The 16,506-nt window shown below is 43.7% G+C and overlaps 1 protein-coding gene across 5 annotated transcripts in view; it reads right to left on the bottom strand.

Moving 5' to 3' along the window:
• pde7a (phosphodiesterase 7A) overlaps positions 1-16,506 on the bottom strand; it is a 132,675-nt gene that overhangs the window by 39,068 nt on the left and 77,101 nt on the right. For all 5 annotated transcript variants that reach the window (XM_041190498.1, XM_041190499.1, XM_041190502.1 and 2 more), the window contains one exon: positions 9,928-9,991. In XM_041190498.1, coding sequence (XP_041046432.1) covers positions 9,928-9,991 — 64 coding nt within the window. The remainder of the gene's footprint in view (positions 1-9,927; positions 9,992-16,506) is intronic.

Raw genomic sequence — 16,506 nt, 5'->3', positions numbered from 1 at the left:
ACAAGGGTCTTAAATGTTGAGACTGAAGATCTTCAAGGCCCTGGATAAGGTATATGACATAATTCAACAACTGCCCAAATAAACTAAGAGTCATACGGACTCAAAACGTTAACTCTGTCTTTCTCTCCACAGATGCTGTCAGACCCGCTGAGTTTTTCCAGCAATTTTTGTTTTTGTAAACTATACTAATGTTTCAGCACAAAATCAAAATAACTCTTAAAATCTGAGACTGCTGATAACTGCAACCAGTCCACTTAAGCAACACAAATCAGACAATAAGGCCATATCTTTCAACAGTACAAGTTTGAAGCAAACAAAACCACGATGGATAAATCATGTAAAGGGCTGCAATTTCCTGTGCTCACAAGCATATTCTGCAGTTTTCAAAAGTTTTGTGTTTTAAGATGCTTGAAGATATTTCAGCTTAATACACACATTTATTAGCTTCAGATGGGGGAAAAACATCAAGAGTTAATAATGGCTCATGAACAATTCTTTTCATTTTAATGTGTATACATATAAAAGTCATTGTAGAGTAAATTTTAGCTCCAAATGCTGAATAAACTTCACAATGCATAATGAAAGAAATCAGTACCTATGTCAGAAATCAGTATTTTCTGCAAGATCAGGGCTCTAGCACCACCGAGGAAATACATTTTACATCATCAGAATTCATTCTAGTCATTTGGTAGTACAGAACATGAGCATTGCTGAAAGAAGATATTTTGTCAAAACTTTTTGTCTTGCACTCATCAGGACAATCACAAGAATACCAATGTCAGGGAAAGCAACAACTTCATGCATATAAGAGTGCCGATTGGTTGGCAAGTGTACTGTTTGGTACAGGCATTGCCATGGAGAATGCAGCAGTTAATGGTGATTGACAGTTAACGCCAAGCATTGTTTGAAATTTAAACAAAGCAGCTTGACTCTGACTGGTCAAGGCATTACCCTGAGGAATGAGTCAGCGAATGGTTGTCACTTATTTTGTTAAGCTGTAACAGGTGCAATGTGTACATGTTCTTTCTGTCTGCAAACATCAGGGCCCTGTGTATTAATATATGTAGCTTCCAGTACATGCAAATGTGCCACACTGTGAGCCCGATTGATAATCTTAAACTGGTCGTCAGTGTAATTCTTAGCACACTGAGGATTCAAGTTCTGTCGAAGGGTCATGAGGACTCGAAACGTCAACTCTTTTCTTCTCCGCCGATGCTGCCAGACCTGCTGAGTTTTTCCAGGTAATTCTGTTTTTGTTTTGGATTATTTCGCAAATGTTGTCCAATCACAGAATCACATCTAATGTTGGGTACTGTTTTAGTTTTGCAAGCACGGGCTGGTTGGTTATGTTCTGTATGTTGCCCGTTGCAAACAGCGGCTGGGACATGCTGTTTGATATGATCTGCCAGTCTTTGGGACATATGGCCTACATACCTAGCATTACACTGGCACTGAAATTCACACACGTATTACTCATTTATGAGAAAGGCAGAACGTATTTTTGGCTTGAGAGTAGCAACCTGCTAATGGGGAATACCACTTCGGTTTCTACCGCATAGCAGCGGCGTGAAACAGCTAGCTTCACCTGTTGCTCAAATTTTTGAGATACCTTGGCCTTCCGTGGTAATCTGAGGCGGACTGGGCACTTTTCAGGGCCGGAAATATTGTCCTTAGGCCCATTCATGAGTTTGCGCAGTATACAGTATGAAATGATTGGCACAGCATAGCCGCTTACCCTGCAGGATGTCTCTGATGCACCCTATTTCAGCATCAAGCTTGCATGGTGAACATGGTGAGCCCTATTTACGAGGTTGCCAATAAAGCCAATCTTGTAACGCATGGAACTAGTTGAGAAATCTGCCAGGGGGGTTCTCTATCATGGCCTACCATAAGCCTACCTTCACTGGTCCATACACGTGTTGGGATTCTTAACAGTTCCACGTGCTATAAGACTGGCCTTGTCGACAACCTCATAAATAGGTCTCAAGTCATTAGTTCACCATGCAAGCTTGATGCTAAAATAGGGAGCATCAAAGGCATCCTGTGGGATAATGGCTACCCAGGCTGATCATCTCACATTGTATATCACGCAATCTCATGAACAGGCCTAAGGCTGTCACTTTAGGCCCTGAAATGTGCCCAGTCTACCTCAGATTATCCCGAAAGGGCAGGGTATCTCAAAAATTTGAGAAATAGGTGAACCTGTTTCACTCTGTTACTATGCAGTAGCAACACGAGTGGTATTCACCAATAACATTATGCTGTCATCAAGCTAAAAAGATGTTCTGCCTATCACACAAATGAGTAACGTGGTATATGAATTTCAGTGACAGTGTGATGCTAGGTATGTAGGCTGTACGTCCCAAAAACTGGCAGATCATATAGGACAGCACGTCCGAGCCGCTGTTTGCTACGGGCAAGGTACATACTGTACCCAACCAACCCGTACTTGCAAAACTCAAAACAGTATCCAACATTAGATGGGATTCCGTGATTGGACATTTGTTAAATAATCCTCACAGTGCTAAAAATTACACTGGTAACCAATTTAAGATCATCAGTCGGGCTCGCAATGTGGCTCACTTGTGTAATGGAAGTTACATATATGAATATACAGTGCCCTGTTCTTTGCAGACAGTAAGGACGTATCCATACATTGTGCCTGTTTCAGCTAAACAAAATTAGTGATAGCCAATTGTTGGTTCATTCTTCAGGCCAATGCCTTGAACAGAGTCAAGCTGCCTGGTTTAAATTACAAACAATGCTTGGCAGTTAATTGTCAGTCATCATTAACTGGTGTTTTCTCCATGGCAACGCCTCTACCAGAGACCACTGGCTAACCAATCGGCACTCTCTTCTTATACAGTATAAAATTGTTGCTTCCCCCTGACATTGGTATTCTTGTGATTGTCCTGATGAGCGCAAGACGAAAAGCTTCGACAAAATGTCTTTTATCAGCAATACTCAAGAATTCATTCTGCTGTTCAACATATTTTTAAATTCAACACTCCAAAAACTGCCCTATTGTCTAATCTATTTTGTCGCTCTAAAATATAATATTGCGATTTAGGTATAGCTGCAGCTTAATCATTCAGTAAAGGAGGCCAAATGCAGAAAGGCAGAGAGTACATGCTGAGCTGATGGAGCTGGTGGCATGGACTTTTAAATCAATGCACTGGGGAATAGAGTGCCAACTACAAGTTGGCAGATAAAAGGACAGGTGGGGATTTAGGACTTAGGATACAGTTTTGCATAAGAGGCTGGCTAAATAGTCAGACAAGCATTGAGATGATGCAGCAATCAACATAGAGAGGAGAGATAGATTTGGATGCCTTCAGCATATGTGTAAAACTTAATATCAGCACAGGGAAAGCGAATAACAGACCAAAGATGGAGGCTGGGGGTACACCCCAAGAGGGAGAAGCTATTGCTGAAGATGTGCAGGCTTTGTTGGGTCAAATAGGATTGAACCAGGCTGAGCACTAATACCAAGGCAGGCCACAGACAAGTGACTGAGGAGCATAGTGGACTAGAAGAGGTACATGAAAATGAGAAGAATAATGCAACACGGTCACAGTTACAAGAGATGGCATGAAGTCTTGGTACTTTCAACATGGTGCAGATTAGATTGATGTGATTTGGAGGGGGAATAATGGGAGAAGTGGGCACAAACGATACAACAATGAGTATTTAGGAGGAAGAGGACCGGAGACAGGACAGTAGTTGAAGAAGACAGAATGATCAAAGTTGGATTTTTTGAGAGGCGAGTTGATGCCAGTAGTCATGAAGAGCAGGGAGTCAGAGGTTCACAATATTAATAAAGATTAGGTAAAGGCATAATTGTGGGATGAGGATTTAGGTCAGTAGGAAATTGAAGGCACAGGACTTATTCTTATCAAGGAAATGAATCTGGAAAGGGTTTTGGGAATGAGTGAAAGGATAGGGAGATGAAAGAGATACTGCAGAGTGATCCTTGTGAAGCAGAAGTACAAGGGCGGTAAGATTCAAGAACCTAGGACAAAGGAGAGGCAATTAAGGCAGCCAAGCAAATGTTCTTAATCATTCAGCAAAGGAATCCACAAATCATGAGCGGCATCACAGTTTATCTCCACACCCTCCAGCCATACTCATGAAAATACATCCAAACCTGCCATATATTGAGTAAAAGAGGGACATTAGATGAATCTTCCCTCCCTGGACAAAGAATATTGAAATCAATTATAATGCCTTTCTAGCACTGTCCAGCTGAGATCAGCTGGCTCAGGAAAAACAGGGATTGATTTTAGGATTTTCTTCATCCTAGATTATAACTTTTTTTTGTCGTGACAATGCAACCTATGGGTCTGGCTTCTCATTGCAGCAAGGGGCAGAATTTCACGTTCCCTTGCCAGCGAGTTTGTAGGCCGGGGTGGGGTGAGCAGATGGCCTTCCCACCAGATTCCCACCCATCCCGACCTCTCTGCAACTTTACATTTGGATGGCTGAGGCCTGTCCGCCCTTGCCCCAATTTTGACCCTTAAGTGGCCAATATTTTTTCATTCCTTCATGGAATTATTACCATCCCTAATTGCTCTTGAGAACAGAGTGGCTTGCTAGGCCATTTAAGAGTCAACCACATTGTTGTGGGTCTGGAGTCACACATAGGCCAGACCAGGTAAGAATGGCAAATTTCCTTCCATAAAAGAACATTAGTGAATCGAATGGGTTTTCACGACAATTGACAATGGTCAACATTAGGCTTTTGGTTTAATATAATTTAAATTTCACCATCTGCCGTAGCGGGATTCAAACCAAGGTCCCCAGAGCATTACACTGGGTCTCTGGATTATTAGTACAGTGACAATACCACTATGCCACTGCCTCCCCTATTGACCCCTTAAGGGCTGTTTCCCACCCAGCCTCAATTGTCAGGCTGGCAGGGTGAGTTACAGGGCAGGGGGAAAGCCTGAAAATTTACCAGGTTCAGGCTTGGGGGTTTGGGGGGGGTGGGGTCTCCAACAGTAGTTTCCTTTTAACATGAGCGCCCCACAGAAGGTCCAGTCCCTGCAGGTCCTCCTGCCCCACGGGCCTCTACACCAACACCCAACTCACCTCCCCTCACAGCCATGAGGCCCCTAAAACTTACCTGGAATCCCGGAACTTAGGGTCAGGGAACTGCACAAAATCTCAGTCCTGTCCACTGCAGCTTCTGGTGCTGCAGGGACTAGAGAGCTGCTGGCCAAAGATTGGCCGGCAGTTCTCCGAGGCTGGACTTCCTCCCAAGTGAGGGACAGATGTCCCGTCTCCAGCCAATTAATGTTCATTGGAGTGTGAAATAGCTGCAGAGCAGCAGGTATGGGCAGGGAGTGTTTGCTGCCAATACCTGGGATGACAGGTAGGGAAACTCTGCCAAGCTAAAAATCCTGGCCAAGAAGTTCCTCTCCAAAGACGATTCAGATTCAATATTTAATGACATTTTCCAGTCAATATGAAATGAGACATTTCAAGGATATTTGGCCAAGTCTAAATCCATCAATGAGACCATATAGGAGCATAATTTTAGGCTATCTAACTTTAAAATAGGACTCCTAAAAGAGACAAGGGGAATTCTAATACTTGGAACCTAACAGGCAAATTCTGAAAAGATTACTGACGAGACAGGGCTTTAACGTGCATTGTGGACAAAATGCCTCATCACAGAGATATCAGAATGTTGAAAGGTATTCTTTCTAATGCTGGGTCCTAACCCTGGATCTCCAACAGAAGGGCAGAATTTCAACATTTGGACTAGCTCGCAGGAGAAGAGGCAGGCAGCTGGTCAGGAACTGGAGAAATAAAAATGATTAACACAGCTATGGCGTTAAACATCTGGCCGCGAGGTTTCTCGGCCAATCAGAGCAGGCAAGCGTAATCATGACGCGCAACTGATTTTTGAAGCCTCAATATTTAAGGGATCATGGGAGGGGTCAGAATTGATTCATATTCCAAATTGTCAGAACAGAGACAGGAACATTACCAATGGAGTCTCAGCAGCAGAAGGTTACCACCCACTCAGTTCTCTGGAGGCAAGGCTGTGTTCCGCAAGGGCATGCAACAAAATTATTATTCCATGTGAACAGGAGGAGGAGGCCAGCGTCTGAGAGCAAGCAGGAGTGCTTGTGGTCTCATGCTCATGGGTACAGTGCTGAAAGAGGTCCAATGACCTCATCAGGGCAGGAAAGGCGAATGGCATGCCACATTCAAATTGAACCTCCTCTTGTTTTGTGAAAGGAAAATCATATTTGATAAATTTATTAAGAGTTCTTTCAGAATGTAACAAGAGCTTATGATGTTGGGAGGTGATATATTAGCAGAAAGTGGCTAACTAACAGGAAACAGAGAGTCGGGATATATGAGTCATTTTCTGGATGCTAAACTGTAACCACGTTGGGGCCTTAACTATTGACGATCTATTTTAATGACTTGGATGAAGGGACCTACTACTGCAGCCACATGTGTTGACATTCCGAAGGTAGGTAGGAAAGCAAGTTGTGAGGAGGATGCAAGAAGTCTGCAAAGTGATATAGATAGATTGAGTGAGTGGGCAAATACTTGACAGATGGAATACAACGTGGGAAAAACTAAGGTTGTCCACCTTGGCAGGAAGATTATTATTTAAATGGAGAGAGACTGCAGAATGCTGCAGCACAAGGGGATCTGGGTGTCCTTGTACATAAATAGCATGCAGGTACAGCAAGTAATTAGGAAGGCAAATGGAATGTGGCCATTATTGCAATGGGGATGGAGTATAAAAGCAAGGAACTCTTGCTACAAATATACAGGACATTGGTGAGACCACACCTAGAGTACTGTGTACAGTTTTGGTCACCGTACTTAAGGAGAGACATACGAACTTACAAAATAGGAGCAGAAATAGGCCATTCGGGCCCTTGAGCCTGCTCCATGATCAATAAGATCATAGTTGATCTGTTTGTGTTTCAAATTCCACATTCTCACCTACCCCCGATAGCCTTTGATTCCCATGCCTAACAAGAATCCACCTATCTCAGGCTTAAAAATATTCAATGACCTCACCTCCACTACATTCTGAGGCAGAGTGTTCCAAAACTGCACAACCCTCAGAAAAAAAATTATCCTTAAGTCGGTTCTAAAAAGGAAACCCCTAATTTTAAAACAGCGCTCCTTGTTCTGGACTCACCCACAAAAGGAAACATCCTTTCCATGTTCACCTTGTCAATACCATTCAGGGTCTCATATACTTCAATCAAGTCACCCTTCACTCTTGAAAAGTCCAGTGGAAACAAGCCCAGTCTGACTAACCTTTCCTCAAAAAGCAACCCGGTCATTCCAGGTACCAAACTAGTAAACCTCCTCTGAACTGCCAATGCATTTACATCCTACCTTAAATAAGACCATAAGGCGTAGGAGCAGAAGTAGGCCATTCGGCCTATCGAGTCTGCTCCGCCATTCAAGAGATCATGGCCGGTCTGATAATCCTCAACTCCGCTTTTCTGTCTTTTCCTCATAATAACAAATTCTCTTACTGATTAAAAATCTCTCTCAGCCTTAAGGAGATCAAAACTGCACACAATACTCAAGGTGTGGTCTCACCAATGCCCCGCATAACTGAAGCATAACATTCTTACTTTTATAAAAGCAAAAAACTGCGGATGCTGGAAATCGAAAACAAAAACAAAAATACCTGGAAAAATTCAGCAGGTCTGGCAGCATCTGTGGAAGGGAGCAAAGTTAACGTTTTGAGTCCGCATGACTCTTCAACAGAACTCAGAACTGTGTTCTCATTAACTGTGCTCCCTTCCACAGATGCTGCCAGACCTGCTGAGTTTTTCCAGGTATTTTTGTTTTTGTATCCTTACTTTTATGTTCAATTCTTCTCATAATAGAGGATAGCATTCCATTAGCCTTCTTAATTACGAGCTGTACCTTCATACTAACTTTTTGTGACTCATGTACTAGGACACCTAGATCTCTCTACACCTCAGAATTCTGCAGCCATTCTTCATTTAAGTAATACATTGCTTTTTTTATTCTTCCTGCCAAAGTAAACAACTTCACATTTTCCTACAATATACTCCATCTGTCAGATTTTTGCCCACTCACTCAGCCTATTTATATCCGTCTATAACCTCATGTCCTCTTCACAACATACTTTCCTCCCTATCTTTGTGATCTGCAAATTTAGCTGCCATGTCTTTGCTCCCTCATCTTAGTCATTGACATAAATTGCAAAATGTTGAGACCCCTGCAGGACTCCACTCGTCACATCCTGCCAATCAGAAGACAACCCATTTATGCATACTCTCTGTTTTCTGCCTGGCTAATGTGTTACCCCCTACACCATGAGCTTTTATTTTCTGCAATAACCTTTGATGTGACACCTTATCAAATGCCTTCTGAAAATCCAAGTACAACACATCTACAGGCTCCCCTTTATCTGCAGTGCATGTTACTCGTTCAAAGAGCTAGACACACTTACATTGGAAGTCGTTCAGAGAAGGTTCACTAGGCTAATTCTTGGGATGAAGGGTTTATCTTATGAGCAAAGTTCAAGTAGGTTGGGCCTATACTCACCGGAGATCAAAAAAGTGAAAGGTAGTCTTATTAAAACATGAGACTCAAAAGGGAGCTTGACAAGGTAGATGCTAAGAAGATAGTTTCCCTTTGTGGGGGAATCTAAAACTAGGAGGTATAGTTTCAAAATAAGGGGTCTCCCATTTAAGATGGAGATGAGGAGGAATTTCTTCTCTCAGAGGGTTGCTAGTGTTTGGAATTCTATTCCACAGCAAGCAGTGGAGGCTGGATCATTGAATATATTCAAGGCTGTGTTATTTCATTGACGAGACACACAAAGGTTATAGGGCAGGCAGGAAAGTGGAGTTAAGCACAATCAGATCAGTCATGATCTTACTGATTGGCATAGCAGGCTCGAGGGGTTGAATAGCCTACTCTTTTTCCCATTTCTTACGTTCATTCTGCATCTCTGTATGGAAAAAAGGCCAACGCAAAAAAAATTATAACACCCCATATGAAAGGAAAGACTCGTGTCACCCTAACTTCAGTCGCTACTATCAGACAGTTCAGCTCTAGGGAATTGCCAGTAGGAAAGTAGCCTCCCCACCTTGGTGTGATTGGAAATCTGCATGATGGCTTCTGGGAGTTGGAGTTTAATTGCTTAATTATGTTACATCAGTACAATGTAGTACCATTGTGTTCCATGTGCATCCAATGTAAGGAAAGATGAGCTCCACAGTAGCTTGTGAAAGTTGTACTACAGCTTTCAATACATCGGGCCTCATCTGGCCAGGCTGCACTGTAATATTCAGGAGCGGGAGTGATCCTGGGGTCAAGGATTTTCATTAGGTCCTGCTGGTTATGCTATTTGTACAAGAGGGTGAAGAGGGAGTTAGAGTGATTGGAAGATGGAATGGATTTTTTTCTCAAATTACTGACTATAGTACATACTATAGTTAGAAATTTTAGAAATGTATAAAGAAAGGGATATGCAACAAACCATGCTGGCATGTAAATTTGTTTTGGTAGAGTATGATTCAAAACTTAAGAATGACCAAAAATAAAGCTCTCTCTCACATCTGATCTATCCATGGTTTAAAGTAAAATTACAGTGGCTCGTGGTTCAGTGGTCTGATTGGTTAAAAAGGCACTAGAGATATACGTTAATAAAGTCACTTAAAACTTCTCTCTTATTCTCTATATCCAATCTTCTTTTGAGAAAAAACTGAGTATAAGGAAAACGTCAGCTATTTTGCTCAGAATATATGTACAAAATGACCTCACTGAAGAAAAACTGGACAATTGTACGTCAGCCTTTCAACTAAATGTTAATAAATTCTAATTTGTCAGACTTGAAGAAATGTATAATTTTGCTAAAAGAGAACTCGTACACTGCAATTATTTGATCCAACTTACCATTCGTTAGTCTGTCAAAAAGAAAGATGTCAAAATTCCAACTTCCATCCTTTTCTAGCATACACTGAAAGCACATAGAAAATTAATAACATTCAAAAATAAATCTTTGCAAGCTGAAATTTCTTAAAAACATTAAAAAGAAAATGTAATTCTGTATTATCACAAAAATTGTCTGTTCTTCAAATCCAGAGGATCCTCCACATACCACTGAGAGAAAAACAAAAACTGTTGGAATACTCGGCAAGTCTGGCAGCATCTGTGGAAGAGATTTCCAGTATCCACAGTATTTTGCTTCTGTATCACAGAGAACCTGGCCACAGGTCAGAGTTACCAAATGGTGGCGATTTGGTTGGGGGGGGTGGTTGGAAGGAGGAGTATATCTGAAATATATATGTGTGGTTAACTGAGCAAGTTATGGGTGGTACCACATTGAAGGAAAAGATGCACAATGCTGCAAATATTAGTGGTGGGCCAGAAAATTGGGGTAACTTTAGAAACCAACAAAGGATGACTAAAAAAAAATAAAGAGGGAGAAATTGGGAGTATGAGAGAAAAGCAGCAAGAAATATAAAAACAGATAGGAAAAACTTGTACATGGAAAAGTGTAGCAACAGTGACAATGGGAATTAATAATGGGAAACAAGGGAATAGCAGAGAATTTTGTATCACAGTAGAAGAAACAAAAAGTATCCCAAGAATAGTAGAAATGCAGGGGAAAAAGGGAGGAACTTAAAACAATCACATCACTTGATAAAAAGTATACAAAAACTAATGGGAATAAAGGTTGACAAGACCCCTGAGCCTAATGGCCAGCATCCAAGGGTCTTAAAGGAAGTGGCTGCAGAGATAGTAGATGCATTGGTTGTAATCTTCCAAAGTTTCCTAGATTCTGGAAAGGTCCCAGCAGATTGGAAAGTCGCATTTGTAACTCCACTATTCAAGAAAGGAGGGAGACAGAAAGCAAGAAGTTAGTCAAAAATCTGTCTTTGGGAAAATGCTGAAATCCGTTATTAAGGAGGTAATAGGACAACATTTAGAAAATCATAACACAATCAAGCAGTCAACATGGTTTTGTGAAAGGGAATTAGTGTTTGATGATTATCTTAGAATTCTTTGAGGATGTAACAGGCAGGATGGATGAACTAGTAGATGTACTGTACTTAGATTTCCAAAAGGCATTCAGTACAGTGCCACATGAAACATTACTGTAGAAGATAAAAACTCATGGTGTTGAGGGTGATATGTTAGCATGGATAGAGAACTGGCTAACTAACAGGAAGCAGAGAGATGGGATAAATAGGTCATTTTCAGATTGGTAAGCTAACTAGTGGAGTGCCGCATGGAGCAGTGTTGGGGCCTCAATCTATATTAATGACTTGGATGAAAGAACCAACTGTATTGCAGCCTTTTATGTTATCGATACAAGGATAGGAGGGAAAGCAAGTTTTGAGGAATATACAAAGAGGTGGCAAAGGGATATAGATAGGTTAAGTGAGTGGGCAAAAAATTGGCAAAAGGAGAATAATGTGGGAAAATATTAATTTGTCCACTTCGTCAGGAAGAATAGAAAAGCAGAATATTATTTAAATGGAGACAGGCTGCACAATGTTGCAGTACAGAGGGATCTGGAGCACATGAATCACAAAATATTAGCATGCAGGAACAGCAAGTAATTAGGAAGGCAAATGGAATGTAGTCTTTATTGCAAGGGATGGAGTATAAAAGTAGGGAAGCCTTGCTACAACTGTACAGGTTATTGATGACACCACACCTGAAATACTGTGGATAATATGGAGGCTCACCACCACCCTGGAAGGCAATTAGGGATGGGCAATAAACAATAACTTAGCCAGCAGTGCCCACATCCCATAAACAACTAATAAAAAAGTTTCCTTATTTAAGGAGGAACTATACTTGTATTGGAAGTAGTTCAGAGGAGGTTCACTAGGTTGATTTCTGGGATAAAGTGGTTGTCTTATGAGGTAAGGTTGAGCAGGTTGAACCTATACTCATTAGAGTTTAGAAGAATGAAAGCTGATCATGTTGAAACATGTAAGATTCCGAAGGGGCTTGAAAGATTTTTGATTAACAAGGTAGTCAAGGGTTATGTGGGACAGGCAGGAAAGTGGAGTTAAGGCCACAATCAGATCAGTAATGATCTTATTGAATGATGGACCAGGCTTGACTGGCCTACTGGCTCTTATTTCTGATGATTTTATTTCTGATGATTTTATGAACCTCATGAGGGCTTTCCAACAGTTACTACAACCTGGACTGGAATTCACTGGATTTCAAGACCCAAACTAACAGAGGTCCATTGGATCTCAATAACATCAGGCAGATGCTCTTTTCTAGGAAGTGAGAGCAAAGAGCTATTGCTTAACTGCAGATTTCCAGAAACCATGGGTGGAATTTTCTGCGTCCGCTGGTGTTGGGCATCAGCAGGCAATATGGCGGGAAGGCCAAAAATCAGTTTCAGGACATCGTGAAATCAGTTTACAATTGTCTGTTATACCCATTGGTGGTGAGTCACATTTCCCGCTGCCACATGTCAGGAACTTCATTGTAATAAATCTGCAGATCATTCTAAGACCAGCTCAACAGAATCAACCCCCCATGTTGGATCATCCGAGCACGTCAGCTCATTGAGTGCCAACGTGTTTCACAACAGCATTTATAAGGTGTGCACCTGGTGATCTGCACTTCAAGGGGAACTCAAGGTGAATGCACAGTAATGAGTAACGTTGCGGAATGCTCGCAAGGGTCGCCTGTTGGACCTTAAGGTTGAGGCAAGTGCACAGGCAAGTTGCATTTTCCTGGCTGGCTGACAGTGTGGTGCCGGAGCAAGGGCTACATTGTGGTTGAGCAAGTTGGTGGGGCGGGGGGGTCAAGGGCTGCACAGCAATTGATGGCAACGCACAACTGGTGGTAGTGGTGGTGGTGGGGGTGCAGCCACAAATTAAGGAAACCTTGTATAACAAAGTGACCATTCCCCAACAGCTGAGACAGTTCAGGTGCAGCCACATTGACATGTCTGGAGTTGGGCCTCTAGCTTATCTGCCCACTCATGCAACGCAGAGGCCTGACAGTGCCACCAAATGCTGCAAAGCTTTTCACCCCTCAAGCATAGACTGCAAACTAATGAGTATTTCGGTGCACTGCAGAACAATTGGACGACTGGGCAAGTTGTACAATCTCCTTGCTAAAGCTGGCCATGGAGTAGTCATTGGTGGAGGTGCTCACAGCACCTTGCAATGTCATAAGACCATAAGACATAGGAGCAGAAATTAGGCCATTCGGCCCATCGAGTCTGCCCCACCATTCAATCATGGCTGATAACTTTCTCAACCCCATTCTCCCGCCTTCTCCCCGTAACCTTTGATCCCCTTACCAATCAAGAACCTATCTATCTCGGTCTTAAATACACTCAATGACCTGGCCTCCACAGCATTCTGTGGCAAGGAATTCCACAGATTCACCACTCTCTGGATAAAGAAGTTTCTCCTCATCTCTGTTCTAAAAGGTCTTCCCTTTACTCTGAGGCTGTGCCCTCAGGTCCTAGTCCCTCCTACTAATGGAAACATCTTCCCCACGTTCACTTTATTCAGGCCTTTCAGTAGGCTAAGTTTCAATCAGATCCCCCCTCATCCTTCTAAACTCCATCGAGTATAGATCCAGAGTGCTCAAACATTCCTCATATGTTAAGTCTTTCATTCCTGAGATCATTCTTGTGAACCTCCTCTGGACCCTCTCCAGGGCCAGCACATCCTTCCTGAGATACGGGGCTCAAAATTGCTCACAATATTCTAAATGTGGTCTGATCAGAGCCTTATAAAGCCTCAGCAGCACATCCCTGCTTTTATATTCTAGTCCTCTCAAAATAAATGCTAAAATTGCATTTGCCTTCCTAACCACCGACTCAACCTGCAAGTTAACCTTAAGAGAATTCTGGACTAGGACTCCCAAGTCCCTTTGCACTCCAGAGTTCTGAATTCTCTCCCCATTTAGAAAATAGTCAATGCCTCTATTCTTCCTATCAAAGTGCATGACCTCACACTTTCCCACGTTGTATTCCATCTGCCACTTCTTTGCCCATTCTCCTGACCTGTCCAAATCCTTCTGCAGCCTCCCCACCTCCTCAATACTACCTGTCCCTCCACCTATCTTTGTATCATCTGCAAACTTAGCCAGGATGCCCTCAGTTCCTTCATCTATATCATTAATGTATAAAGTGAAAAGTTGTGGTCCCAACACTGACCGCTGCAGAACTCTACTAGTCACCGGCCGCCATCCTGAGAAGGGCCCCCTTACCCCACTCTCTGCCTCCTGCCAGACAGCCAATCTTCTATCCATGCTAGTACCTTGCCTCTAACAGCATGGGCTCTTATCTTACTGAGCAGCCTCCTGTGCGGCACCTTGTCAAAGGCCTTCTTGAAGTCCAAGTAGATAACATCCATTTGCTCTCCTTTGTCTAACCTACTTGTTACCTCCTCAAAGAATTCCATCAGATTTGTCAGGCATGACCTCCCCTTGATGAAACCATGCTGACTTTGCCTGATTTTACCATGCACTTCCAAGTATTCTGAAATCTCATCCTTAATAATGGACTCTAAAATCTTACCAATGACCGAGATCAGGCTAATTGGCCTGTAATTTCCCGTCTTTTGCCTCACTCTCGTCTTAAACAGGGGGGTTACATTAGTGATTTTCCAGTCCTCTGGGACCCTCCCTGACTTGTGATCCCTGAAAGATCACCACTAACGTCTCCACTATCTCTTCAGCTATCTCCTTCAGAACTCTGGGGTGTAATCCATCTGCTCCAGGTGATTTATCCACCTTCAGATCTTTCAGTTTTCCTAGCACCTTCTCCTTGGTCTCGGTTTGGACCAGTGTCACCCATGGTTCAAGCTAACAGCTCAGCCTTGCAGCGTGGATTAGGAGAATGCCTGCACCCGAGCTGAGAGCACAGCACGCAGTCCAGTGGGTAAGGCTGCCGCCAATCAGTCAGGTGGAGTGGGGCGGAGTTTAATGCAGCCATGCAGCGCACTAAACTCTGGCTGTCCAAGTGGTAGCCAGCACTCTCCCGCATGCATTAAGGGGCCTTCAGACTTAACCAAGAGGTTCTTCGTATACCCAAGCTAACCCACACGTCTCTCTTTCATCCTGCAATATCTGTACAACATCAGGGGCATGGAGCCGGGTGACCTAGCTGCATGCCTCATGGCTTACAGGGAGTGGAAACAACACAGAGAAGAGTGTGTGACAGAGGGGCTTGGTTGAGCAGAGGGAGGAGCAGCACGCTCAGGAAGAAGGTGCAGCTAGAGCTCCACGCATGCTTAAAAGCCACAACGAGCCCTCACTGGTCAGCGCCTAGCTAAACCCAGGGTCTACAGACGGTGCTTGTCATTCCTGCAGATGACAGAGAACCAGTGTTGCCGTAGACTGCGCCTGTCCAGGGAACTGGCCAGTCATGTCTGCTGCCTGTCGTGGTGCCACAGGGACATGGATGGCATCCGCTGCCTGTGCTTGTGAAAGTGACCACGGCGCTCAATTTTTATGCCAGTGGCTCCTTTCAGGGTTCCACAGGTGAACTCTGTAGGACATTGCAAGCCTCCACCCGCAAATGCATCCAGTAGACACATGACTTTGTGCATTTCACCCGTGATCAGGAAAGCCAGGATTTGGAAGCACTGGCATTTGCCCAGATCTCAGGTTTTCCACAGGTGCAGGGTGCCATTGACTGCACTCACGTGGCACTCAGATCTCCGTGGCAACAAGCCATCAACTACAACTGCAAGGGCTTCCAGTTGCTGAATGTTCAACTGGTGTGCGACCACCACAAGCACATCCTTAAGGTCTGCGCATGGTTCCTGGGGAGTGTCCACAACTCCCATATTCTTAGTCAGTCTCAGGTCCCTGACGTCTTTCAGCGTCCACAGAGGCTACAGGGTTGGCTGCTTGGGGACAAGGGCTCCCCACAGAGGATGTGGCTGATGATACCCGTGCAGCGGCCTCAGAGTGCAGCAGAGAGAAGGTACAACGAGGCTCATGCTGCAAGTCACATCTTGGTGGAGCAAACCATGTAAATGAGGTTCTGGTGCCTGAATCAGTCCGGTGGAGCCCTGCAATACAGTCCACAGAGGGTGTCACACATCATCATCACCTACTGAGCCCTTTTCAACCTGGCGCTGCAATGGGGAGAGGAACTGGCCGAGAAGAGTATGGAGGAGCTGCACGTCTCCACCAATGAGGAAGACATCGATGTGGATGAGGGTGAGGAGCTCCTCGAAGGCAAGGATGATGGTGATAAGGCCATCGCATGGCCAGATGAGGCAGGGCACTCAGGAGGCCCTCATAGCTGCTAGATTCGTGGAGGATGATGACGACAACATGCAGTGAGGAGTCACCATTGATTCTCACATTGCATCTGTGAATGTTTGACTCCAGTCTGGCTGATGGCAGTGAACATACCCTCTGTGATCAGGCTCCTGTCATGGAGATGCAACAGATGCCCACAACTCCCTACATTCCAGGAGGATGATGACGACATGCAGTGTGGACACTCCATGGGTCTTCACA

The sequence above is a fragment of the Carcharodon carcharias genome, chromosome 6, assembly GCF_017639515.1.
Source record: "Carcharodon carcharias isolate sCarCar2 chromosome 6, sCarCar2.pri, whole genome shotgun sequence".
In the NCBI taxonomy this organism is placed as follows: domain Eukaryota; kingdom Metazoa; phylum Chordata; class Chondrichthyes; order Lamniformes; family Lamnidae; genus Carcharodon; species Carcharodon carcharias.
Note: the sequence above shows the minus strand (reverse complement) of the source record. Positions and strands in the feature narration are given on the sequence as shown.